The 26,909-nt window shown below is 39.9% G+C and overlaps 2 protein-coding genes across 3 annotated transcripts in view; one reads left to right on the top strand and one right to left on the bottom strand.

The window, feature by feature from the left end:
- ZNF410 (zinc finger protein 410) overlaps positions 1 to 1,092 on the bottom strand; it is a 31,601-nt gene extending 30,509 nt beyond the window's left edge. The window contains exon 1 of the mRNA XM_048855969.2: positions 484 to 1,092. The gene's annotated coding sequence lies outside the window, so the exon portion shown is untranslated. The remainder of the gene's footprint in view (positions 1 to 483) is intronic.
- FBXO33 (F-box protein 33) lies at positions 1,043 to 26,909 on the top strand. 2 transcript variants are annotated; one of them, XM_048855964.2, is made up of 4 exons: positions 1,096 to 1,565; positions 13,970 to 14,080; positions 18,677 to 19,362; positions 24,500 to 26,909. In XM_048855964.2, the coding sequence occupies exons 1-4, from the start codon at positions 1,147 to 1,149 to the stop codon at positions 24,769 to 24,771; spliced, it is 1,488 nt and encodes a 495-aa protein (XP_048711921.2). In that variant the 5' UTR covers positions 1,096 to 1,146; the 3' UTR covers positions 24,772 to 26,909. The 2 variants fall into 2 exon arrangements, with proteins under 2 accessions (XP_048711922.2, XP_048711921.2); XM_048855965.2 differs by lacking the exon at positions 13,970 to 14,080 and having other exon boundaries at positions 1,043 to 1,565.

Genomic DNA, 26,909 nt, shown 5'->3' with positions numbered 1-26,909 from the left:
CCTGCTTGTGGTGAAGCAAGAGAATTTCAACCCTGTCTTTCAAGGTTTCCAAGATGCTTCCCACACACTATGGGGTTGAACATCTCATGCAGAAGACTAAGGTCCACAACTTTGGAGCTGGACCATTAGAACCCCTGGTGCACATGCAGTCAAGCACCTAACTAGGTTGCAAGCAGAGTACAAATGGTTGCAGTAAACGGGATGTCCTCCGATGAATTGGTCTTGACATTTCCTGCACAAAGTCCATGTTTTGCTTATGGGAGCAAAAATGTCTGCACTGAGACAAACTTTAGGTTCAAACAAACCTGTATTCCACCTGTATTGCTACATGGGTCAGAAACCTGGACCCTCTTACAAGTTGACTTGGAGCAGTTAGATGCATTCTATATGCTCTGTCAGCACCAAATATTGGGTATAAAGTGGTTACATTTTGTGCAAAATGCCATAACCTCACAGATATCTGGCCTTCCTTCAATCACTTACTATATTCAAAAGCAGCGTTGCATGCTCTTCCACCATGTCTCCTGGATGAACACCATGCTCTCCTTCGATGTGCAAAGGGGTTCACACCTTAACCCTACCCGCCATTGCCTGTGGGGGCCGCCCCAGAGATTCATAGATTTGCAGGATTGAGTGAGCCAGACCTGGGAATGTCACCATCCGATGCCTGCTGTGATGCCATCAGCCCTGGTTGTTCTCGCTGGCATGCAGACCCATAGTGGACTGTGCAAATCTGATGATCTCTCTCCCTCAAGACCTGATTCTGGAGGGAGTTAGCCTGCCCCACACCCCACAGGAAGGCTTGGTGGTATCTTCCATCCTCCCCCACAGCTCAGTCCAGAGGTAAGTTCCATTTCCCTCTATGAGTGAGGTGCGAGGTTCTTTCCTCCCCCCTCCTAGGTCAGTGGTAGCATCCGCAATCCGCAGAGCTGGGTCTAGACGAAGTGCCACCCCCCTCTACGAGTTAATTGGTAGGATCCATTCCTCCCCCGCGGCCGGGTGCGGTGGTTTGCCCCGGCAGTAGCCGAGTCTCGGCCGGCCCCCGCCCCCTCCGCCTAGTCATTGATGTTGTTGTTTTTGTCGCAGGAGGCGGAGGCGAGGCCGCGGCCTGGGGCTGCAGCAGTGGGGCTCGGGCCGGCGCCAGGCATGGCGGTGTGCGGGGAGGCGGTGGGCGCCGGCTCCCTGCCCAGCGAGCTGGTGGTTCACATCTTCTCGTTCCTGGCGGGCCCGGACCGGCTGCGGGCCTCGGCCGCCTGCTCGCACTGGCGGGAGTGCCTCTTCTACCCGGCCCTGTGGCCCCGGCTGCGCCTCAGCCTCCGCGTCGCCCCCGCCGAGCGGCCGCGCCTCGACTTCCTCATGCGCAAGTGCGGCTGGTTCGTGCGGGAGCTGCGCGTCCAGTTCGCCGCCGACAACTACCCCGGCGGCGGCGGCGGCGCCGGCGGGGTCTGCGAGGGGGCGGCGGCCGCGGCCGAGGGGGAGACGCCGCTCTGCCCCCGCTGGCTGGACCTGCTGAGGACCTACCTGGAGTTGGTGCTGTGCGTGCTGAGCAGCGTCCGCAATAACAGGTACCGCGGGGCTCTCCGGCCCGGCCTGGCCCCGCCCGCTCCCGGGCGCAAGCCACCCGGGGTGGGGGGAGACCTCTTAGGCCCAGCTCCTTCCAGCCCCCTTAGACCCAGCCCCCTTCCCTGGGGGGGGGTCCCCCTGCGGCCCGGCCCCTTCTCCTAGCCCGCCCTCCTGACCCCCTCCCCTGTGCGAGATCCCTTCCTGCCCGGTCCTTGTCCCCAGCCCGGCCCCTCTCCTGGGGGGATAGCCTCCGGCCCTGCGCCTTTCTTGGGGGTGGGGGGGGACCCCTCCGGGTGGGCCCCTTTCTCCAGCCCATCCGCCCGGCCTCGGCCTCCTTCCTGGGATATGTTAGTAGAAACATCTTGCTCTAAACAGAGAAGGAAAGGTTGGGGGTAAGAGTTTGTTTAGTAAAACTGCTTACGGAAAGTGTATTCAAGCAAATCCTGGAAGCCAATTAGATTTACCTGTGCATATTTTAAAATAAAGGGCATAATGGAGGCCACAATGAGGAATAGGTCATGGACTGTGTGTGCTGATGCTTCATGAAGATAAATTGTGAAGCATCTGCAAACTGATAGCTAATTCACACATCACGTTCCATGTTCATAGGAACTGTGCTTTGATGAGATGTAAGAATTAAGCGTGTAAGAAATTGTCTCAAATAAAGCTTTATCTGGTATCTGTGAAATGTAATTTCTATCACTTCTTAGTGCAAACTTTGGAGTATTTCATAAATAGTAAGTAAAACATATAGTAATAATTTATTAAATTAGTGTCTTTGTAGTTCTTTATCAAATAGCACTAGGGTTACAATATATAAAGTAACTTAAACATATTTTGCATTGTATCATGTCAGCTGTGGAATATAAATATAACACAAGATATAGAAGTAGATTAACTGACAATTTACACTGCCCTGTGATAGATACAAGGATAATTAGAGCTGTACAAAGAAATCAAAATCAAATGTAGGGAGGATCAGAGCTGTAAGCTTGAGTTCTGGTGCGTATCTAGACTCCATTCTTTCAAAATCCTTTAAATGTGTCTTCATACTTTATTCATGCATGAACAGACCCAACAGATACATTGTGGTGAAAACACTAATGTACACGTTAACACTTTTTTAAATTTACACTGTTCCTCCCACCACCGAGCTGTGATGTAACCTTGGTATTGAAAAATATATTAACTATAATAATAGCTCGGGTTCCTGACACTCAGTAATTTCTGAAACAGTTTAGTCTCTATTAGAAGGAATCTTGTATTTAGTCAGAGAAACTATTAAAGATGAGTGACCTTTGACCTTGGGAGATGATAAAGAGGAGGATGGTTCAGCGGTTAAGGTGCTAGCTTGGAATTTGGGAGGCCTTGGTTCAAATCTGTGCTTTGCCACAGTCGTCCTGAACGATGTTGGACTCTTAGGGTATGTCTATACTACCTGCCGGATGGGTGGGCAGCGATCAGTCCAGCAGAGGTTGATTATCGCATCTAGTCTAGACGTGATAAATCGACCCCTGTGTGCTCTACCGCCAGGAGAGGCTCAGGTGGAGTCGACGGGGGGAGCGGTAGCAGTTGACTCACCACAGTGAAGAGACTGCGGTGAGTAGGTCTAAGTATGTCGACTTCAGCTATGTTATTCATGTAGCTGAAATTGTGTAACTTAGATTGATTCCCTCCCTCAGTGTAGACCAGGCCTGAGTCTACTTGTGCCTCAGTTCTCTCTGTAAAATGGTGGTGATAGTACTTCCTTACTTTGCTATGATAATGGTAGCCATATAAACAACTAAGGCAGAAAAGCAAGGGCCCATTAAGATGCTTCAGGGTTCCCCATCAATATTAGGCAAGGATATAGCTGGAAAGGGTTCCCGGGATCAAGAAGAAATTAAAAACTTTACCTCCCCACCATTACACAATTAACATTTACAGCTTTTTTTTTTTTAACTTGGGTATCTTAAGCTGATTTACTGTTTTGTGGAAGACTACCCGAAAAGTGAATACAGTGATGTACAAAATTGGAACATATTAGGGCCATCATGCTTCTATGGCTTTGGGGAGAAATCTTTTTTGTTTGGGTTTTTTCGTGCTTTTTTCTCCTGAGTTGTAGCTAGAGAATAATGAATATAATCGCTCCTTGGTTTTAGATGAGTACATACTTTTCACCTGCCAAATATCTCTTTCCGTTCCTCCACTTTGCTGCAGTTAGCTCAGAGACACTTCCTATGTTATAACACTCAGCCATCTCACTGACAAAGCTTACTTTCTGAAAACCTCAGTTCTGCTCCAGCTCTGAACTGAGGACCCTAACGTTTATATTTTAGTACATGTTTTACTCTATTCTTCCACTTGTCAACAGTTTAGGGCTGTCTGTCTCAATCATCTGTGTCTGCTGCTATAACTCTGTTGTCAAGCTTTGTTACAATTCGTTAGTTCTTTCTTGTTGGTTGACTTGAAAATACATCTGCCAGTAAGTGAAAACTTCTGTATCAATGTTGATCTATCAGACTGTGTGAGGTGTGAGAGTTCAGCAGACTCTGTCTGAACTTGATGTTTTTTGTAAGGTCGGTATTTATAATTAGGGCTCTACCAAATTCACAGTCCATTTTGGTCAATTTCACTGTCATAGGATTTTAAAAATAATAAATTTAATGATTTCAGCTATTTAAATCTGAAATTTCACAGTGTTGTAATTGTAGGGGTCCTCACCCAAAGAGGACTTTGGGGGGTGGGGGGTGTTGCAAGGTTATTGTAGGGAGGGTTGTGGTACTGCTACCCTTCTGCACTGCTGCTGGCCGCAGCGCTGCCTTCAGAGCTGAGCAGCTCAAGAGCAGCAGCTGCTGGCCAGGGGCACAGGTCTGAAGCAGAGCCACTGCCAGCAGCAGTGCAGAAGTAAGGATGGCATGTTATGGTATTACCACCCTTACTTCTGTGCTGCCACTGGTGGGGCACTGCCTTCATAGCTGGGTGCCCGGCCAACTGCCACTGCTCTCTGGTCACCCAGCTCTGAGGGCAGAACCAAAGTAAGTGTGGCAATACCGTGAACCCTCCCCCCAAAAAATAACCGTGTGACACCCCCCCCACCCGCAACTCTCTTTTGTGTCAGGACCCCCAATTTGAGAAACGCTGCTCTTACCTGTATAGTATAGGGTAAAATCCCTATAGTATAGGGTAAAAGCACACAAAAGACCAGATTTCACAGTCCATGATGCGTTTTTCATGGCTGTGAATTTGGTAGGCTCCTATTTATAATCCATAGTGCAGGAGTTCTTTTAAAAAGGCCAGACAGTCTTTATTTCTGCATCACTAAAAATTAGTCAACAAAATGTTAGTCTTACACACTGTTTATAATACTAACTTGGCAACAATGTAAATGTGAGTGGATTTCTAGTGTGCTGTGGCCCAGTGAAAAGTTCTCTCACATACTGTAAATGATACATAGTATCATTCCTGAAATTCACTACCTCTCTGCTGCTATCTCCTATTCCCCAACAAGTGCGTTTATATTAGGAGGGAGCTTTTGCTATTCTTAATCTGCCCTACTACTTTGCCAAGGTACTTTTTACATACATCCTTTTCAAATTGGTGGATGCTTTAGACATTTCTTCAGTAAAATGTTTGCTTCTCTGTGCTACATGTTGATATAGCTAAAATCCCCCCCCCCTTTTATTTAGCTCCTTTTAATTAAAATGAACTGTGGTGGAGAAATGCCTTGGCACTTCAAGGTCCCTTGACAAAAGAATCATTGTCTTGTTGCTAAGGCGGAATCAGGTGTCCTGTTGTGGAGAATCTCCTGTGAATCCTTTTTACATTTAACTCCAGCAGTTTAGTTCAGCTTCTGAAGTGTGCAGTGGCATGCACTATGCAAAATACAGTATACACAGACAGATCACAACATATAAAAACATGCAGTAAAAGTGGTATAGTGAATGACTAACTTAAGATTCAGGTCATAACTATGTCACAGCATTGGCAAGTTTTCCTTTGGTAACATTCATTCAACTAGAACAGATTCCATCTGAAATTTCCTGTCACAAATAAGAGCTGGTGCAGTAAAGCTTATTGTAATTCATGGTGTATGGACTTGCAAATTTTACTGTTAGCCAAATTGCACATTTTAAGCTACATGGGTCTTAAATGAATGTAGATAATTAGAGATAGAAAAACATTGTACTTATTCTGGTAGAGCCAGTTATACTATAGGTTCACTAATGCATAGATACTTCCCACCATAAATACCCCAAGCATAATACATACTCCTCCTTTATTCCATCTCCATGACCATGTTTGAATTTCATGCTAAAATGCTTGAGTTCTCAAATTGTGTGCACATGTGGGTTTGTCTATTCCTGAACTGCATAGTTCTTGAGAGCTATTTAGAACATAAATCAGAAATAATATGGTATGTAAAAGATCATCTGGACGGCTTCATAGAGTTGTCTTAAGTGATTTGGACGCTAAAAATTCAAATTGAGAACCCCAAATACCTAAGAGTAACTGTATTTGCTGAAGACCACTAATCTCAAACAAGTTCTTGTTCTAAGTTGCTAAGGAAATGAATTCTGCTTCTCGTACTTTACTATAGAAAATCACTAGCTTTTACCCATGATCATGCCAAACCAGTCTAACGTCATTCTTTGACAGGGTTACTGGCCTAGTGGATGGGGGAAAGCCTGTAGATATGATGTATCTTGATTTTTTTTAATAAGTCTTTTGACACAACACCATGTGACATTCTCATAAGCAAGGTAGGGAAATGTGATCCAAATGTAATTACTATAAGATGGGTGAGGACTGGCTGAAAAACTGTACTCAGAATACTTATCAATGGCTCACTGTCCTATTGGAGGCATGTATCTAGTAGAGTCTCTCAGAGGTCTGTCCTGTGTCCAGCACAAGTCAATATATTAATGATTTGGATAATGGAAGAGAGAGTATGTTTATAAAATTTGAAGATAACACCAAGCTGAGAGGAGTTGCTAGCACTTTGGAGGACAGGATTAGAATTCAAAATAACCCTGACTAATTGGAGAATTGGTCTGAAATCAGCAAGATGAATTTGTTAAAGACAAGTGCAAAGTATTGCAGTTAGAAAGGAGAGAAATCAAGTGCACAGCTACAAAATGGGGAATAACTGTCTATTTGATAGTACTGCTGAAATGCATCTGCGGATTATAGTGTCTCACAAATTGAGTGTGAGTCAACAGTGATGCAGTTGCAAAAAAGGCTAATATAATTCTAGAGTGTATTGATAAGAGTGTTGTATATAAAACATGGACGATAGAGTGGAACAGTTACTTGACACTAGTAAGGCCTCAGCTTGAGTACTGTGTCCAGCTTTTGGTGCCATACTTTAAGAAAGATGTGGACAAGCAGGAGAGAGTCAAGAGGAGAGAGAGCAACAAAAAGTTTAGAAAACTTGATGCATGAGGAAAGGTTTAAAAAAAAATGGAGTGTGTTTAGTCTTGAGAAAAGAAAACTGATAAAGGCCGTCAAGTATGTTAAGGGGTGTAATAAAGAGGATGTTGATCAGTTGTTCTCTATGTCTACTGAAGGTAGGGCAAAAGGTAATCAGCTTTATCTGCGGCATGGAGATTTATATTGGAAAGTTTTTCCTTAGTATGGAAGGACTGGAATAGGCTTCCAAAGGAGGCTACGGTATTCCTGTCATTGGAGATTTTTAAGATCAAGTTGGACAGACACCAGTCAAGGGTGGTCTATGTATGCTTGGTCCTGCCCATTTGGTCTGCCATCCAAGTACTAGCCAGACCCGGCACTCTTTAGCTTCTGAGATCAGACGAGATTGGGTTTATTCAGCCCAGTATGCCTTCAGGCAATAGCCACATTTCTCCGTTGGTGGGGTAGCTGAACCCTAGTCAACTGTTTGGAAAGCAGCTCTACTCATTGCTATACCACAAATATATCTAATAAGTTGCAGAGATTCTAGTTTCTGTGTGAGTCATATCAAACGCACCAAAGGGAATGAGTGAAGATTGAGAATCAGATGGTTCTTTCATGCCTCTTGGGATGTCCTTCTGGCAATGATGTTGTACCAATAAAATAAAAACCAGCAGGATCTTATTAAAGGGAAAAAGGCAAAATACCACATTTATTGTGAATACAGAAAGAATCATAGAAAGCAGTTAGTTCTAGTTATAACATTCCATTCAATCTCATATTTATTCACACACACACACACAGAGGTTCTGCAAGGTTGTTATCATAGTTACCAGCCTTAGAGTTGCTCATGCCAAGCCACTGGCCAGGTGGCCTGGACATGAGGAGGGAGCAGGGCCTTGTCAGATGCTCATCTGATGCTCCTGGAAGTTGGTTTGCAGAATCAGACCCCAAAGTTCTCACTTTTTAGAGTCTATTTTTATAGGAATTTCTTCCTATGCCAGTCTATGGGAATTGCTTCATCATGCTGTTGCTGAATCAATCAGCAGATAGCACATTCCTGACGGCTCCAAGATGTTATCTTGTTCTTTGGTTCTCCCATTCTTGAGGCTGTTGGGTGGATTCCAGTCTGCCCTCCGGGGGGGTCCTCTGGTTATTTCCACTTGACGCCTTCTTCAGCCGATGGACACTGGATTCTTAGGCTGGCACCTCCCTGATCATTCAGTTATTATCCACACCAAGCATCCATCCACATGCATCCTCTATCTCTATTTTAATCACAATTGTTAATACAACAAAAGGGTGGGGAGTCTCTGGGTGCTGTTTCTGTTGTTAGAGTATTGCTTTGAGTCTCTCTCTCTGTGAATTGCTTTGAGAATAAACTCTGTCTTAGAATGTACTAACACAATTAGCAGCTTGCAAGTTTCACACATAGAGGGAGAGAAACAGTACCAAAAACCAAGAGACCTCTTAATTAGTAATACCCTGGAATTTAAACTCTGGGGAATCAAACTCATTTATGATTTTAATACAGAACTTCTTTAATATGATCCAACAATGAAACCAGAGAATCTGCAGCTCTGATTTCTTACCATCGTGGGGTAAGTGTTTTTGTAAAATACAGCGCTAACTACCTCAACTTTGGTAAGTAAACTGTCATGCCTTATTGTGGTCTTATAAATCAGACTTACTCTTTGCATTACTGTACTGTTCAATATAACTTTCAAACAACTTTAAGTGCAAAAAAATCTTTTTGATGACTATATGGTTCTTTGAGGATGTATACCAAAGAACCTGAGGCACAACAAATGTTAGTCTGTAAAACTAAAAATAGGGAAGAATTTTGATGCTCTGTTGGGTATTGGATGATGATGTACACTTTTTCCACTAGCTAAATTATCCATTCACTGTACAAAACAAAGCTGAATATGTAAACTAATCTGATGTTAAAGCAGATGATTATGTGAAAATTTGGAAAAAATTCTACGTAGAACTTAGCTAATTCTCACAGACTGGAAGGATTTAATGAATTGCTATTACTAACAGTTGCTAACGAATTACATAAAATATACTGATAGTCTTGCTGCTGGAAATCACTTACATTCCAGAGGGCCATTTTATAAATCTTGTGTTTGATATTACAGGCATACAGATCCAGAGTTATTGCAAATTTGTTATGAATGACAGTCTGTTAATACAAAACTTGTACTGTATTTAGAAAAAAAGTTTCTTCATTCTTTATTACTGTGTACATGGGCATTAAAAAGGATCTTGGTGTTTGATAACCGTTCTTCTCCTGCTGCTTATTTTTGACCAGAAGTCAAAATCCTGTTTTGTAACAATATCTATCAGAACAAATTGTGAGGGTCAAAGAGGATTGACTTCTGTTGGGGGAATGAGCAACAGGAACAGATAATCTCTTAAAACAAAAGATTCTAAGTAAGTAGTAGGTATGGGGAAACTTCCCATGAGTCATCAGAATATCTATGCTTTTATTAAGATGGTTGTTTTTCAGGAAGATTCTTGGAGTGGGGTGAAGGAAGAAATATTTGCTTTTTTACTCTGCTGTGTTGAAATCCACAAGTGTAGTCTTACCCTGTCAGAGCCGTTCTGGGAAAAAGTAGGAAGAGGTTGATGTCCGTCTGTTTGTTTCTCTCCTCAGTGACCTGCCTGATCTGTATCAGTGTGCAGGTTAGCGAATAGTTATATATATATATATAGTTATAATAGTTTTATGCGAATAGTTAGCATAAAATTATATTTAAATAGAATATCAAATAACTTGGGTTACTCTACTGATCATACTCATTTTTATATTTTAATTAAAACTTCCAAAGCTCATTTTATATTTTAATTAAAACTTCCAAACGTATGTACAGGAACGTTGTTGAAGTATTTAGGTGTAGCTTGCTGTGAAGTATTTGAGGACTTGCTAGTAAGTCCCTCATTCACTAGGAGAGGAAATAGACAGCAGATACAACTAGGAGACAGCTGTTAGAAAAATCAGAGTAGGAAGTGATGACAGATCGCAAACTAAACAAGAGATTTCTAGTAGTGCTAGTTCACAGCAATTATAAAGGGTGATAGATTGGACCTAAAAATTAGGGAAGTGAGACATCCTCTCTACATATCCTTGGTTCCACTGCAAGTGAAATATCTTATGAAGATTTAGTCATCTTCTAGTAAAGGGCAGTGAAGAGTCCAGGGAAGGTTCCCTGGCACTGCAGCATGGGCTTGAGTGTTGCTAATATTCACATAGTAAACTTGGGAACAGATTTTTGGATGTAGCACCTTTAAAGTTTTAAGTCCTGGAGACGTGGTGACTTTTTTTTTTTTTAAGCATGCATAAGGGAGTTCATGCAAAAGCTGCTCCTCATCACATTTCTTGTGGTGCCAGTAGCAGTATTAAATGATTGAAAAAGAATCTGAGAATGTGCTTTGGTCTAGGCTTGTTCATGGCCATATTATTTACAACTTTCTGCAGTCAGCCCTTTCTTCCTCGCGGCACACACTGGAGCAACGCAACTGTTCTAATTTTTTATACATATATCAGAATATATATGGGAGATGATTCACCAGCACAGTACAAAAGCCTCATGGTTCTTCATGTATACACTGGCACTGATCGTGCTGCCTCTAGGAATTGCTGTGATGAAGTAGCAACGTTACCTATAAAACAGCAGGAATAGGAGTTAAGTTTGTACATTCTTCTCTGTAAACTATAGATTAAATTATAGTGACAAAAATAAACAGCTGGTTTGAACTCTTGCAATCCTCCAGATTTTCACTAGGATTCATGGAATGTTACACTAACAAAAATAACATGTTTTAGAGTCCTAGGAATAAATTATACCTATAGAATATGTAAATATTTAAAGGAATCCTGTTAACTTTTGAAAAATGACATACTTGTTAAAAGTATGTCAGGTGACACACCTGCATTGGAGCCTCCTGTACCTGCTTTTGTGGTTTTACTATCATGTTTTTTAATGTCTTTCCCTCACTGGTTGTTGCAGGGCAGGGGGCACATAAGTGGGAGAAATTGTCTGTATAGGGGAAAGTGATACTGACCAATGTGCTCACCCATGTATATCATGAATGAATTTATATATTTATGTATATTTTTATTAGGGCTGTTTATATATATTTAAATATCACAATTAATTGCAAGATTAAAAAAAAGTCGTGATTATTTGCAGTTTTAATCACACTTTTAAATAGAATACCAATTTGAATTTATTATAAATATTTTTGGATGTTTTTCTATATTTTGAAATGCATTGATTTCAGTTACACAGAATATGAAGTGTACAGTGCTTTATATTTTTATTACAAATATTTACACTGTAAAAAGATAAAACAGTATTTTTCAGTTCACCTCAGACAAGTACTATACTGCAGTCTCTTTATCGTGAAAGTGCAACTTACAAATGTAGAATTATATTTTACATAACTGCTCTCAGAAACAAAACAATGTAAAACTTTAGAGCCTACAAGTCCACTTAGTCCTACTTCTTGTTCAGCCAATCGCTAAGACAAACAAGTTTATATTACAGATAATTCTGCCTGCTTCTTATTTACAGTGTCATCTGAAAGTGAGAACAGGTGGGTTCTGCTTGATAATGATCCAAAGTAGTTTGGACTGAAGGACCTTCATTTTCATCATCTGAGTCAGATGCCACCAAGAGAAGCTTGATTTTCTTTTTGGTGTTTCAGATTCTATAGTTTCCACATCGGCGTGTTGCTCTTTTAAGACTTTTGACATCATGTTCTACACCTCATCACTATCAGATTTTGGAAGGCGCTTCAGATTCTTCAGCCTTGGGTTTAGTTCTGTAGCTATTTTGAGAAATCTCATATTGGTACCTTCTTTGCATTTTGTCAAATCTTCAGTGAAAGTGTTCTTAAATCTAACAATATATGTTGGGCCGTCATCTGAAACTGCTATAACGTTAAATATATGGCAGAATGCAGGCAAAACCGTGGAGCAGGAGGCATACAATTCTCCCCCAAGGAGTTCAGTCACAAATTTAATTAATGCATTTTTTTTAAAGAGAGTCATCAGCATGGAAGCATTTCCTCTGGTATGGTGGTCAAAGCATGAAGAGGCATATGAATGTTTAACATAGCTTGCACGTAAATATCTTGCAGTACAGGCTACAACAGTGCAGATATTTTAATCAAAAACGTTATAAAGTGAGCATTGTACACTTTGTATTCTGTGTTGTAATTAAAGTCAATATGTTTGAAAATGAAAAAAAAAATCCAAAAATATTTACAGTAAAACCTCAATGTTACGAACATACCTCATTTGGAACTGGAAGTATGCAATCAGGCAGCAGCAGAGACCTCCCCCGCCCTTGCCCCTCTCCCCCAAAAAAGCAAATACAGTACAGAACTGTGTCAATCATAAACTGTCAAACTTTTTTAAACTTTCCCTTTTTTTAGTAAAGTAAGGAAACTGTTTCTGCGCTTCTTTCATTTAAATTAAGATAGTTAAAAACAGCATTTTTCTTCTGCCTAGTAAAGTTTCAAAGCTGTATTAAGTCAATGTTCAGTTGTGAACTTTTGAAAGAACAAACATGATGTGTTGTTCAAAGTTACAAACATTTCAGCGTTATGAATAGTGACTTCCTGCACCCTCCGTGACTTCCTGCAGTGGTCAGTGTGGCTGACCCCAGAGCTGCCCAAGCAGTTGACCCTGGAGTGAGCTGCTCAGGAGGCCCTGGGGACAGCCACACCAGCTACTTAGGTGACCCCTCAGCCAGCTGCTGCTGGAGTGGCGCCGGCACCAGCCGCATCGGCCACTGCTCTGAAGCCCGGGGCTCCCTTTCCACCCCCACGCCCCCCCACCTCCAGTAAGATTGAATCAGTGGTGTTTATGGTATAGGTCATGGTCTGTGACTTTTTGTTTCTTGCCTATGGTCTGTCCGTGACTTTTACTAAAAATACCTATGATTAAATCATAGCCTTAGTTATGAACAACCTCCATTCCTGAGGTATTCATAACTCCTGAGGTTCTACCATATAATATATTTTCATTGATATTCTATTGTTTAACCGCAAGATTAAAACTGTGTAATCGTGACTTTTTTTTAATTAATTTGTTTTGTGTTAATTGAGTTTACGATTTATTGATAGCCCTAAGTATAGTTAGACATCATAATCTTGGATGTCTCTTTCAAAAAGCATATTGTAAATGATGGGCCACTGGATGAAGCATGTTACAAAAACTAAGTGAGCTGTGGCTCACGAGAGCTTATGCTCAAATAAATTTGTTAGGCGTACTTGTGGCACTTTAGAGACTATCTCTGGCCTGGTCTAAGCCTAAAACTCACGTGGACCTAGTTACGTTGTGTCTGGGTGGGTGGGTGGTGGTGGGGAATTCATATCCAAGAGATGTAGTTAAGCCCCAGAATTCTTCCTTTGACCTAGCTATTGCCTCAGAGGGATGGATTAACTACAGTGACAGAAGACCCCCTTCCATTGCTGTAGCAAATGTCTATACTACAATGCTGCAGCATTGTGTCTGTGCTGCTATAGTTTAGACATAGCCTTAGAGTTCTAGGTGTTCAGCATGAAGTGCAGCTTTCATATAATGAAAAGCAGGTATGTATACAGTGTCACTGATGGAATTTTAAATAAACTTGTAAGGATGAAAGTGGATAACATGCACTTGGATGTCACAAGGCGTATTCCTGGTAACATTCTGCTAGACAACGAGATATGTATTCATACTATTATAGTAGGGTGACTCAAAACTGATCAGACTTCTTGCTTCTTCTCTTGATTTTGGCGTTTTAAGCTGCTCCCCCTGAAAAGCTCCATCTAAGCTTTAGTTTATTTGGAAGTTGTGTGTTGTCCCAAACTTATAGACAGTGCAACTCTTTCCAGCCTGGACGATAACCTCCTGTGCATAAGTGTGCCCTTGCTACCTGTGTTCAAGAATTGTCCTTAACATTTCCCCACTGTTGCCTTACCTTCATGTGCAAACTAACAAAACCTATTTTTGTAGGAACCTCCAGAAGTTAAGTCTTTTTGGGGATATAAGCATTCTGCAACAACATGGAAGTATATCGAATACATACCTCAGCAAGGTGGACCCAGATGGCAAAAAGATTAAGCAGTAAGTTCTTCTGTACACACTAGCAAAAATATCATACTGGCTCAAAGAACTGATAATGAGAATGCAAGATATTAGGTTGAAAAAGCTCCAGCTTGGTAGTGAGATTTCATCTGGTTTCCATTTTTGTGTTATCTGATGGTCATTGGGTGACCTATATGAGAAGAGCTGATCTTGGTCAAGCTCCTCGCGTCTACGTCACACAAACCATCTTCAGTTGTCAGACTGGTGGTGGTCTCTGCAGACAGTGCGTGAAGACACAATACTTTCACTCTTGCAAGGGATGAACAGAATGAGGTGGTATTGGGGCCAGGGAGAGAGGAGCAGGGTTTCATTGGAACTGTATGTACTATTGCTGTTCTGAGACTGAGTGGAGAACTACACTAGGAATTGAAGTCACCTGACGAATTAAACAAATATATACAAGAAAAACGAATATTAGGAAACAAGTGACTTTGAATAAAGTCATAAGTGAACTCCAAGTAAGGATTTATCATAATACTCCATGCCTGTTTAAGATGAGAACTACTTATTTCCAGAATAATTCCTAAGGGCATGTCCATATAGGAAAGCTATATTGGTATAATCTAAGGTGTAAATTTAAACTGTTAATTATATCAGTATAACCTTCACCCCGCCTCCACCCCCCCCCCCAAATATGGACACTCTTATTGCAGAATCAGAGTGGGGGTGGTTTTTTTATAGCTTATATCTAGGCTTGGCAGAACTCATTTTTTATTTTTTATAATTTTTTTACGATGTTGCCAGATAACAACATCAGTGTTTACTTTTAATCTTTTTTATCTTAATCTATGCGGGTTCAGACAATAATTGTTTAATGACCATAGACGTTGAGATTCAAAAAGTTAAAACTTTATAACCGTTAAAATACAAATTTCAACGTAACATGTCAAAATCTACAAAGTAAATATGCTTAAATCAACCTGTGTTCTCAAGTAGCATTTTTTCTTTCTATGGCTATCTGTACATTTTTATGATTGATGGAAATATATTTTTATTGGCTTGTGTGTATACTAAAATCAATGTCTATCCTCAAAAATCTAATCCTCCCATGCCTACTTATGCCCTTTTGGAAGTGTGTAAGATAAACTGAAAAAGCCATTCTTATTCGGGAACTAGTGTCCACGCAGTGGGTTAAGCTGGTATAACTGTAAAACTTGCCAATGTAGACAAGCCCTGAGTGTCATAATTTTAATCTACATTGCCGGGGGGGGAGGGGAATCTGCTTATCCCAATATTCTAGGAGAGGAATGGGTACTCTTTCCTATTCCATGTGCCTGTAGCTGAAGTAGCTCTGGAACTATCATAGATATCAAAAGATGGATTAGTATGTACATGCATATCGAACTCTGTAGTGCTTAGATCCTGATTTAAATTTACAACATGGTGGAAATTCAGACCTTCATTTCCTACTGTGTCTTTGTCACCCTGTTGTTCTTATGTAACGCAGAAATTGAGATCAATGGGAGATATTATGCAACATTCATACTGTATTGCGGTAGCAAGCCACAATTTATAGATATCCAAGTAAAAACTTTTACTCTGGTTGTTGTGGTAGTTGTTTTTTAATAATATGCTTGGTGCTCTTCCTACTATGATGATTTGTTGCATGCCACATGGTTCTATAGTGCGTAGGTTTTTTTATGCTCTATATTTGCAGTTTACTGTTTTAAATGTAACTTGATACTACTTTCTCTTTACAAATTCATTTTATTTAACCTTTGCTATGGGAAAGTTCAGTACATCATGTAAATGCAGTACATTGTGCAGTTAGAGAAAATATGTTCCACCATTGAATTAAATGTAACTATTTAAAACTCTTATGCCTGAGGTGTTACTTCGTCATCTAACAGTTGTTAATTAATCTTCATTTTTCTAAAAATACCAATTGAGCCATTTTAAATAAGTGCATTTAGTGCTTATGAATGGTGCTGGATTGAGACTGCATTATCCAATGAACAGAAATAGTATGGACAGCAGTAGTGCACTTGCTTTCTGCGTAGTCCTACCAGTATGCCTCAGTCCTGACTCAGGACCACTTTTGAGGGGGTGAAAATACTAGTTCAGTCTCTGTGTCTATTCAGTCTTTGACTTCTCTTCTGACACTGTCAACAAGGATGCCACTTAGTGCTAATTGTGGGTGGCTTGTCAATGGACTGGTAGCCACAGAAAACTGGACTGAGACCGCCAACTCACTATCTTGTGTAGATTATTGAACAACTTTCAAAAACATTTGGTTACTATTGTTCTGAGACTATGTATTAAGATAGAACTAGGGCTTATTCATCAGAAAAGTGTAGACAATTGAAATTAAAACATACAGTCTGAAAATAAGATGAGGAAATTATTAGAAATTGGTACTTATGTAGTTAAACTTGTAGAACATGGCTTGAACGGTTAAATTAGTGTGTTCTCCAAGAGTAGAGGTACCATATTCAGTTAAAGGATTTACTGGAAGTGCATTGTTAAAATGAATGGCAGTGTAGTTGGATGATAACTTCATTGTGCTTCCTATTGGGCCTCATTTTTATTAGCCCAATATATAGTTATTACGTAACATAAAGTACCCTCAGTTGAGTTGTTTAAATATTTGACATAGTTTGGGTTAAAATGGGGTGGGTGGGACTAGAAGGATTGGCTCAGCATTAGATAGCTAGAAAAATTTTAGATGAAGTGGCTATATAGTTTTTTGGTGGACATATGGATGGCTAGTTCTGCGGCCAAAGTCTAAGCTTAAAATTCAGGGATTTGTGTACTATTATCACTGAAAACTGCTGTAGACTTGAGTTCTAAATGTTCACCATCCCTGCTTTGATTGGATGAGCTTACTTCTAGTACAGAACAGTATTAGAAGCTACAATTGTGGTTAATCCAATACAGTTTACAGTAATCTAAAGCAAAATAGTATTTTAAACTGTGTTTTAAGCTTAAACATACATCATCATTAGAGAAGCACAGCTTAAGTTATTAGGCATCAAATTGAGAGAACTGTAGAAGAAAACATTTCGGCATATGCAGTCATACCATGTTGAACATGCACGCATTTCAGATTTACTGTTCATAAATATTGCAGAAGGAAAACTTGTAAAATGAATTTAAAATATCAGATGTGTATTAAGAGTGACTATATACAGTATTGCAAGATATGATGAGCTTACCATTCTAGCACATTTTAGTACATTATTAAAGATATACATGCATGCAGGCAATTTTTTTCATTTTTAATTTTCTTCTGAGATTAGATGCCCTTTACATAATGTTCTTTACTGCCTGTGTGTGTGTCTGTGTGTATATATGTATGTATACCCAGTGTATACTATGTAGCAATTTAGCTCGGAACCACTTGATTCTTGGCATGTTTTTTTAATTTTGTGTTACAGATCTTTGCATTGCATTCCTTGATGCCTTTAAACGGGAACATATTTGACCTGACCCAGCTCCCGTGTTGCAAATACTATATTTTTCCTTAAGTGACAAGTGCTATAGATTGCATGCATGTACACCTTCATGTGCATGTATACATATTAGAACAGGTACTGTGACTGTGTGCTCAGAAGAGCATTTATCAGTGGTGAGGAAGAGAGAAATTCAGCTGGGTTTTAGCAGATGTGGGGAAACATGATCAAAGAATTTCTTTAGAACCAATCCAGAGCATTTAGCTACAGTGCTGAAGCTGTGTGATTCACAATTGTACATTCAAATCAAATTCCTTCCTCTCAGGTATGGTATGTGAAATGAATATATAACTTAAAGATCTGTTCATAAAATGTTACAGGGATGGGACAGGTGGTCAGGATAGATGCAGGATACTCCTCCTGTGTGGTGAGTGTGGGTCACTTCACCCCCCCCCCCCCCAAAAAAAAAAAAAAGGCACACAAATATTGTCAGGCCCAAATCATGTTCATCCAACTTAAACTCTTATAATTGCTGGTAACTGTAGGAATGATCCAATATGCACACATGAAAATATTTTAAGAACCCCACTATTGTTTGCACTTGAGAGAGCTGTAATGAGTGTGGTCGGCTCACCAGTTTCAAATATTTCAAAACCAAATTTCTCCAAATCTGGCAAAAAGCATTGACGGGCTTTTAGGGCTATATTTTGTACATACTAAGCTTGCTGTTGGGCAAGGACTGCATTAGAGGTATCAGAGCATGAAGCATCAGAGGCTTTTTAAAGTTGTATTTACTCACATTTGTATAACCCCAAAATGGCTGAATGGATTCCCTTAAACTTTTGTTTTAAAAGAGTTTGGCGCTGAGAAATATGGGATACTTCTCTTCAAAGGACAACATTTTCCCCAAGAGGAATCATTACATATATTCCCTTCCTAAGATAAATCACAATTACAGCATCATTTGAGTTTGGTAGAAGTTAAAGAGCCTGATTTTGTAGGTGCCATACATACAGAACTTTCACTGACTATTCGAGGAGTTCTTCACGTAGCACAGCTACAGAATCGCATCCTAACTGAAAGAGTAGAGTCTTTCTTGAATAAATATAGAATGCTATGCAGTTGTATTACCACATTAAGTCCTATTTTAATGGGGTCATTGTTGCTTATGTTTTTCTTGCAGAATACAACAGCTATTTGAAGAAATATTGGGCAATAGCAGGCAACTGAAGTGGCTGTCTTGTGGGTTTATGCTGCAAATAGTTACTCCCACATCATTGTCATCTTTATCAAACCCCATTGCCAACACCATGGAACACCTGAGTTTGCTGGACAACCACATCCCTGGTAATACCACTCTTATCACTGCAGTTGAATTGGAGCGCTTTGTGAATCTGCGCTCACTCGCCTTGGATTTCTGTGATTTTACAGCTGAAATGGCAAGAGTCCTGGCTGATAGCAACCATGTGCCTTTGCATCGACTCTCTCTTCTGGTCCACAAAATTTCCATAATGCACAAGTCCTTGGAAAACATGCCAGAAGATGAGAATTGGAAGGCACTGACACGCAACAGCACTAATCTTCGGGTCTATATTATGGCTTTTGATATCAAGAGTGATGACATGCTAAGAATTCTTAAGCCCAGTATCCCACTAGAGAGGATTCACTTTGACAGCTACATCACTTGTGTTTCAGGGGCTGTTGTTGACCTCATATCCAGGCAGTATGACAAGTTTCTCACTCATTTTATATTAATGAATGATGTGATAGATATGTCTGGTTTCCCAGATCTTAGTGACAACCGTAATGAAGATCCACTGGTTTTGTTAGCGTGGAGGTGCACAAGGCTCTCTCTCCTAGCAGTTCATGGTAGGTAATTCTATTCCCAAACATAGTAAGTGACTTTGACTTTTTTTATGTTTTAGTCTTTTTTCTAAAAATCACAATCATACACTTTGTATTAATAACATCAGTTACTGACCTAAAAAATCTTGCAGGAGATGTTAATAGTAGAAGCTGTTTATACAGATACTGAAAAAAACACATTCTCATACCATCAAACTTGAAAATGTAAAGTCATTCCACATACTATAGTTATAGTTATTCCTCATAACAAATCACATAACTAGTAAGTTACTGATTGTTAACAAATTTTCCTATGCAACTCTGTTCTCACTTGAAGTTTACTAGGTTACTTGTGTAAATGAGGATGAGCAAGAATTTTTCTTGTTATGTTCCAAAAAAAAAAAAGGGGGGGGGGGGCGGAGGGTAGTATATAATATTCCATGCTCTGGAAAGCTTATTTTGAGTGTGTGGAGGATCTTTATTATATTAAACTATGAATTATCCAGAGAGTAGCTATGCTTATGGATATGAGAATTGGAAATGTTTGCTGCTTAGCATTAGTTCATTTTGCAGTGAGGGTTAGGTGATCTTCCTGGCTGTAAATATGTATGGCCCACAATGAAGCGAGGGTGAGAGGAGATGTGTTACCAATCTAGTGAGAATCTAGCAGCAGCTAACAAGATGAAGTGTTGGCTGACAAAGTTTGGAATATATTCTCTGTTTGATCTACTTGCAGGAGGGAGAGTAGCATAAACTGCATTTCTCTTCCCCTGAAATAGTTTTAGGTGAGTGCCTGGCCAAATGCCACCATCCACTAGTCATAAATTGTCCGTACTAGCTATTTTATTACTGTAAACTTCTAATCCATTCTGAACTTAGGCTCAAAGAGAGAGGAACTTGTGTATTATCTGACTTCAGCTAGTGACCTACAGCAGACAAAAGTAGGTAATATTCGTTTAAAAAATATAGGGAAACAAAATACTAATGACAGCTTTCAGAGTAGCAGCCGTGTTAGTCTGTATTCGCAAAAAGAAAAGGAGTACTTGTGGCACCTTAGAGACTAACCAATTTATTTGAGCCTAAGCTTTCGTGAGCCACAGCTCACTTCATCGGATGTAACTAATGTAACACTAGTAGTGTGGTTCTTCATATCTTACGTGGACCAGCCACAGGAGGTGTGAGTCTGCTGGTGTTGATAAGGGATTGAGGCCTCAATCCTGTGATCTGCTCTATAGGAGTGCAGCCCTACTCCTCCTTCAGACAGCTTGCAGGATGGGGGTGTTTAGCTCAAGTGGCAGAGGGTCATGTTTTTAGCACCAAAGGGCATGGGTTCAAACGCCGTTGTTTACCCCAAAGTGGGGGGAGTCAGATACTTGCAAGAAAGAGTTTTCAGCTGACAAACTTTAATTATTTTCCATTGGAAATCAGATAGGGAAAATTAAATTCTTTGCTTTTCTTTATAATCACTATAAGTTTCCTAGAGTCAAATGTGAATTCTAACTCTACATAACCAACACATCTGAGGCTGTCTACTCTACAGCTTATGTCAGCATAGTTTAGGTCGCTGAGGGGTGTGAATAAATCACCCCCAGGAGCGACTTAAGTTACACCGACATAAGTGCCGGTGGGAGAGCTTCTCCTGCCAGTTTAGCTACTGCTGCTTGCGAGGGCTTGAGTAGTTAAGCCAATGGGAGAGCTCTTTTCCATCGGTTTAGAGTGGCGACATTAGAGAGCTCACAGCAGTGCAGCTGCGCCGCTGTAAACTCTCTACTATAGCTGTGCTGTAAGTGGCTGAATGTGATTTTAGGTGCCTTGCTTTAACCACCTAACTTTTAAAATTTATCCAAATTGTTATTGATTTGATGCAGTTGTTATCCCAAAAACTTTGTTTACAGTACAGGGGGAAAAAAATCAGACATCCTCCAAGACCTATCTAATATAAAATAAAAACAAACAGCTGTGTAAATTTACAAGCTAACAAATCCAGCATCGAAATGTATAGTGTTGTCACATGTCTATCCAGCAAACATTCAGGTAAAGCAATAGAAAAGCAAAATTTTAATAATCTTCATTAAGCAGAGAATTGGAAATTACATAATTGTCAGATCTTTTTAGACTGTTTAAAAGGTAGTAACTTGGTGTAATTTCTTATTGGCTATTAAGTGGGGGAAAAGACAGATGCCCAATAGGTGAAATCAGATCTCAAGATCTCAGCTGTGCTTCTTGTAACTTGCCTAAATTGGGAAAATATGATCTTTTTCTTCTTTGCTACCAGACTGCCTAGAAGTTATTTTGTCAGCTGGAATAAAAATAACATCTAAGTTCGATGTCAGTTTAAAATATTTAAGAACTTGGAAGTGAAGACTACATTTTTGCTGTAACAGGTTCCAAATGCAGCTGTTTATCTTAAGAATCAATTTTAGGTTCTTCAGAAAAGGCTAAAATATTCATATTGGATGTTCTGTTCTCCATAATTTCTACTGCTTTTTAAGGAAGCATTGTTCTTATAAACATGACAGCTTCTAAACATTTTACAATTGAGAAATCACAAGTTCTATCCTGTTAGGTCCCGATTGGCAGTAAAAATTGTCTTAATGTTAACTTTAGAAGTGCTTTGGGTGTTTTTATTTATTTATTTATTTTAAAGTGAGTCTGACTTGTTAACTACATTTCATGTTGTAGCAGCTAGAGAAGGGGAAGGGGGGAGAGAATCTTCTCTTGCATCCATTCCCTGTACTCTCAGAAGAAGTTAATTAAATCTATTTATACCTGTCCTCTCCTCTTGCGATTTGTCTAAGTACTTATATGTAACAATTACAAAAAAAAAAAAAAAGTGTCTCAGGAACATGTAATGATAAAATAGACCCCTTTAAGATCAACACAGCAACTGGTTCTTTTCTAAAACAAAAACCAAACCCTGGGTTTTAGTGCCACCCACTAACAATTTAATCCCCTTCTATCTGATTTCGATGCTGGATTTGTTAGCTTGTAAAGGCCTTCAAGCCAGAATGAACTATTCTGTGGCTTAGCTGTGACAGCTCAGAGGATGGTGACTAGTCAGTAACTAGGATTTACTTGATCTGCATCTGTCTGGCTACTGTTTGTCACTTGATCAAATAAGGCTAAAAGAAATCTACCTCACTAGTGCCTCTTGCAAAAGTGCTTTCTCACTGGGCCTCAAGAATTTTTTCTGCTTTCACAGAGAAACATCTGCTACCTACCTTAGAGTGAATCTTCCTGAAGCAATAAGAGTAAGGAAGTACTGAGGCAGTCTCTGGGGCTGAAAAGCAAGCCCACCCAGCTTGCATGGAAAGGGGGAAGAACCTTCCCCGTGGGGCAAAGGCTCTCCCTGAGGCAGCCTTAGACTTTGGGGAAGAGGTGCTTCAAGATTTCATGGTGTAAGGGATCTCTACAAGCCCCCGCCTTGTGAAATGTTTGGTTGGATTGGGGTCCTTTCTGGCTCCTAAAATCTTACCAGAAGTCTAGTCATTCCTTCCAGAAGTTAACATGAAAAGCTATAAGGGGTCATGATAGCCATCTTAGTATTGAGAAGGCTCATCCAGGGAATGACATTCCTCCAAATCATCACATGCAGCAGTAGTTATGTATCTGTATTGCCCTTGTTAAGCTGCCCCCTTTGTTCTTGTGGATGTTCTTGTTCTTTCTCTCACTAAGGACCTATTAATTCTAAATTCTATAGTGGACTGGCTAAGCTCATTCAAGATTCTTCTGGAAAGTAGTACCTAAAAGTGGAGTTCTTGATTGGGTTTGGTATCCTACAGCCTTCTGAGCGTCCTGATTTTTCTTGTGCATTGAGACTTCCAGCTCACTGCACTAGACAGGGGAAGCATCAGTGAATTAACATTACAAAGTTGCCTTTTAGAGTTCCTTGCTCTTTCATTAGGCATTACCACTGATCATGCCAGCATCTGCAGATGCCCTGGACTGCAGAGTGCTTTGAGCAGTGCTTCTGTGGGAAGCTTCAGGGGCAGTAGGTGAAAGATTCTCATTCCACTTTCTTCATCAAACTCCCTCATTTAATTCAGCCTCCTTCTCCTCTCCCCACTGAGATGTTTTCTCATAGGTTTCCTGCTATACAGAATCCACTATCTACATTGTTGAAGACCATTCCAGAGAGAGTCAAACCTTGCATGTATTTACCAGATAACTTTCTGTGGCTTGGATGAGACTGTACAGTCTCATCCGTTCTACTAGGCTTTCCAAGTCCAGACTTTGACAAGAGAATTTGTATGTTAGGTGGGAAGAAGAGTAAGCTTATAACTACTTCATGCTGGAAGGAATAAACTGGAGAAGCGAAGGGGAGGGCACCCTAAAGAAGAGGAAAATCCTGGATGGTGCTTAGTAGTATCAGTGAGCTAGGAGGAACCCAGCATGTTTTCTCAGCCAACTATGGAAAGCAAGTTCACTAGTAATTGGGAATATAATTTGCCTTTTTCTTCACTTTCCGGGGGAAATACAATATGAACTTCTAGTAGGTAGCAAAGACCATTTTATAATTATCATATTTAATTTCAGTTAAGATAATTTTGTAGTTGAGTGAAAAAGTTTTCAGCATTGAAGGGACTTGGCTTTCATGAAAAGTGCCATGATCTGTGAGGAAAGGTCACAATCACTGCAAAAATGGAATCTGGTAATAGAAAATAGGTCTAACTGTAACACATCAAAATCAAACCTCTTCAGAGTTCCTCTGTACTACAAACACAGTTTTAATGCAGTTCTTACACCTATACTTTCACTCAAGATGATTAATCATGCACTCTTCCTTGCACATAACACCTCTAAACTGTCAAGTAGTGTAGGTCTAAAATATTTAGTATGTCCCAGAGTCTAAATAAAAATTTGTATGAATAATAGATTTATTGATTCTCTATAGGGGGAGGGGACAGGTCCAACAAAGTTTGGCCACGGGGGAGGGGGTTCTACTTACAGTGTTACTTTTTTTTCCCTCACTTGATAAGAATAAATTTGAACCTGATGGCTTGTAACTTTTAAGAAATGCAGAAAAAAGGTTGCCAAATGGAAAAGGGACAAAATCAGTTGGGGAAAAGGCCTGCTAGTCAGGGGTCTCAGGTTTTAACCACTTTTTTAAAAAGCAGTTCTGCAATGAAGTGACAGTTTTTTTCCTCCCCCACCCTCCCAGGTTACACAGTGTGGGCCCATAACCTCATTGCAATCGCTCGTCTTCGTGGCTCTGATTTGAAAGTGCTTGAAGTCACAGAAGAAAGCATTGATTTCGACCAAGGTGAACTGGCTGATCAGGATGTGGATCCAGTACATAACCTCATTGAGCAGGTATCCCTTGGATTGGGTCGACCTTGGCATGCAGTCATGGACATAGAATTACTCAGTGTCTTCACTGAGCCAACTCGTCATTTTTATCGAGAGATGCAAAGCTTCAGTGAAGGCATTTAGCTCCTTTTTTTATTTACAATTCCTGTGGTTACATATGCAAGTAGGATCCTATTATGTTTTTCAGTAGTGTGAATTAACCCCTTTTGTGCTGTGTTTAATCAGTATTAGATATATAGAATTATATATGTGTATTCTACTTCTTGATCAAAGAACGTAGTCGGGTATTGGTTTAGAAGCTGAAAGTGGCAACGTTTAGGGCTTTCACGGTTAATGGACTTGTCTACCAAACCTTATAGAGATACAGCCGAAGGTTGTCTGAGGTTGCCGGCTAACTATATTTTTTTACTGAGTAACTGCATCTTCTATTATTTTACTATTATGTCGGAGTTTAGTGCTCAGGAGCCAGTTTTTTTAATATCCATAGCCCAGTGGATTTGTATGCAATCATTGTCATATAATCTGGTAGTATGCTACTTATTAGGCTTTAAAAAAAGGAAGAAAGAGAATACTACCCAATGCCAGTTCACTATAAACTTCCACTTTAATTTCACATGCAGTTTCTGAAGCATGAATTACTACTACTCTCTAAATTTATTCTCAGTTATTAAGCAGTAATCTGTAGCACTGTGTAGCTTTTTTCAGTTACTCACCTGAATTTGCGAGCTCTTAGACTATAAATTGTAGGATTTCTTATCCTTCGTAAATTCATCATAGCTTCTTATTCTCATGATCTATCAGTTTCTCCACATGAGTTAGCTTTGGGCCCAGATTTAAAAGGAAATATAAGTTTACACATTCCAATGGGGTAAAACCATAACAATGAAGATATAAATTTAAATGTACATGCTTACAAACAAACATTAGTCGTGAAATCCCTAGCAACCAAGTCACTGGACTTTCTCTGTCAGCGCCTGTGTCAGCTGCCAAAGAATAGATTAAAAATGAAGAAGTGCCCACATGCTGGCAGGGGCAGGCCAACTGTTGGTCTGCCAGATACTGCTAGATTGTAATATATAAGGTCGAATTTCGACCTGTGGTACACAGCTGTGCTGTGGCTCAGTCAGCAACCTCAGAACTCTTAAACAAACATGCACCTGTTTCACTGTGAATAGTGAATGTAAAGGAAGGAAAGGAAATAAATACAAAGCTTGTTCTATCACAGGTATGAGCTGCTATGATGCATGAAGAACATTCCATGAAGTATGTTTTAAAATCTTGTTATATCTGAGAGGCTTTAAAAGCCGATTTAACTGTTTCAGGGCAACCGCGGTACAGACGTGGTCTCTGTGAGACTTCCACCTGACCCCAGTTTTAAGTGGTACGAATGTTGTGCATTTAATGTTAAAGGACAGTCTGCAATAATTAAAGTAAGTGGCCAACGTGGGTGCCCAGCAGTGCTGAGACCTGGCTGCTATATTGTAAGCTTTGGAAAACACAATTTATGCAACAGATGTCCAGATATGATTCTATTTATGGAAAAAGTTTATATGTGTTTTACAAATGGTTTTACCATCTTATATTAAAATGACCTTTTGACAGGTGTGCGCTGTTTTGTCTCCAGTGAGCACATACCATGCGGATTTTATATGTACATCAGTAGAGTGAATCCACTGGCACAGTGTGTGTATATGCCAGATGTGGTGAGATTTTATCTTATAAATGTGATCAGATTAAAAAACTCCTGACAGAAAATGTAAGGAAACCAGCTGAATGTTTGAACTGATGACTGATGTTGTATGGTTTATGTTAAATGTATATTCTTTTAATCAATGAATAAAGCATTAAAAACTGATCATTGTAAAATATTTTATTGTATCAGCATGAGGATTTTTAGCATTAAGCTGCAGCAATCATTCATAAACTGTGTGTATAATTATTAGTTCACGTTGTGTTGAGGTGCAGCAAAGCTTAGTCTAAAGTAAATCATACAGTAAATTCTTATTTGGCTGATATTTTGCTAATATGTTGATAAAATAAAGCGCTTAACAAAAATTAGACCAGCTAGCATAGACCGAATATTGCACATTTGATATGGCTTATTAGTCTGATACAGTAAATCGTAGATTGTAGAATATAGAAGACTGACTGAGAAATTCCTGCACCAGTTGCAACTGCTTAACTCAAAATCTAATGTGCTCTAGAAAACTGTAGTATTCATGTCAGTGTCCCACTATTAAATAGATTATGAATACCTACAA

Source organism: Caretta caretta, chromosome 6, assembly GCF_965140235.1.
Source record: "Caretta caretta isolate rCarCar2 chromosome 6, rCarCar1.hap1, whole genome shotgun sequence".
In the NCBI taxonomy this organism is placed as follows: Eukaryota; Metazoa; Chordata; order Testudines; family Cheloniidae; genus Caretta; species Caretta caretta.
The sequence above is the reverse complement of the archived record's forward strand: the minus strand, read 5'-3'. Positions and strand labels throughout refer to the sequence as shown.

What these genes read in the sequence shown, in the direction of transcription:
- FBXO33 (XM_048855964.2), top strand. Translation starts at nt 1,147, where the DNA reads ATGGCGGTGTGCGGGGAGGCGGTGGGCGCCGGCTCCCTGCCCAGCGAG. An exon ending in GATGGCAAAAAGATTAAGCA is followed by an intron (nt 14,081 to 18,676) that starts GTAAGTTCTTCT and finishes TTTTTCTTGCAG; the next exon opens with AATACAACAGCTATTTGAAG. An exon ending in CTCTCTCCTAGCAGTTCATG is followed by an intron (nt 19,363 to 24,499) that starts GTAGGTAATTCT and finishes CCACCCTCCCAG; the next exon opens with GTTACACAGTGTGGGCCCAT.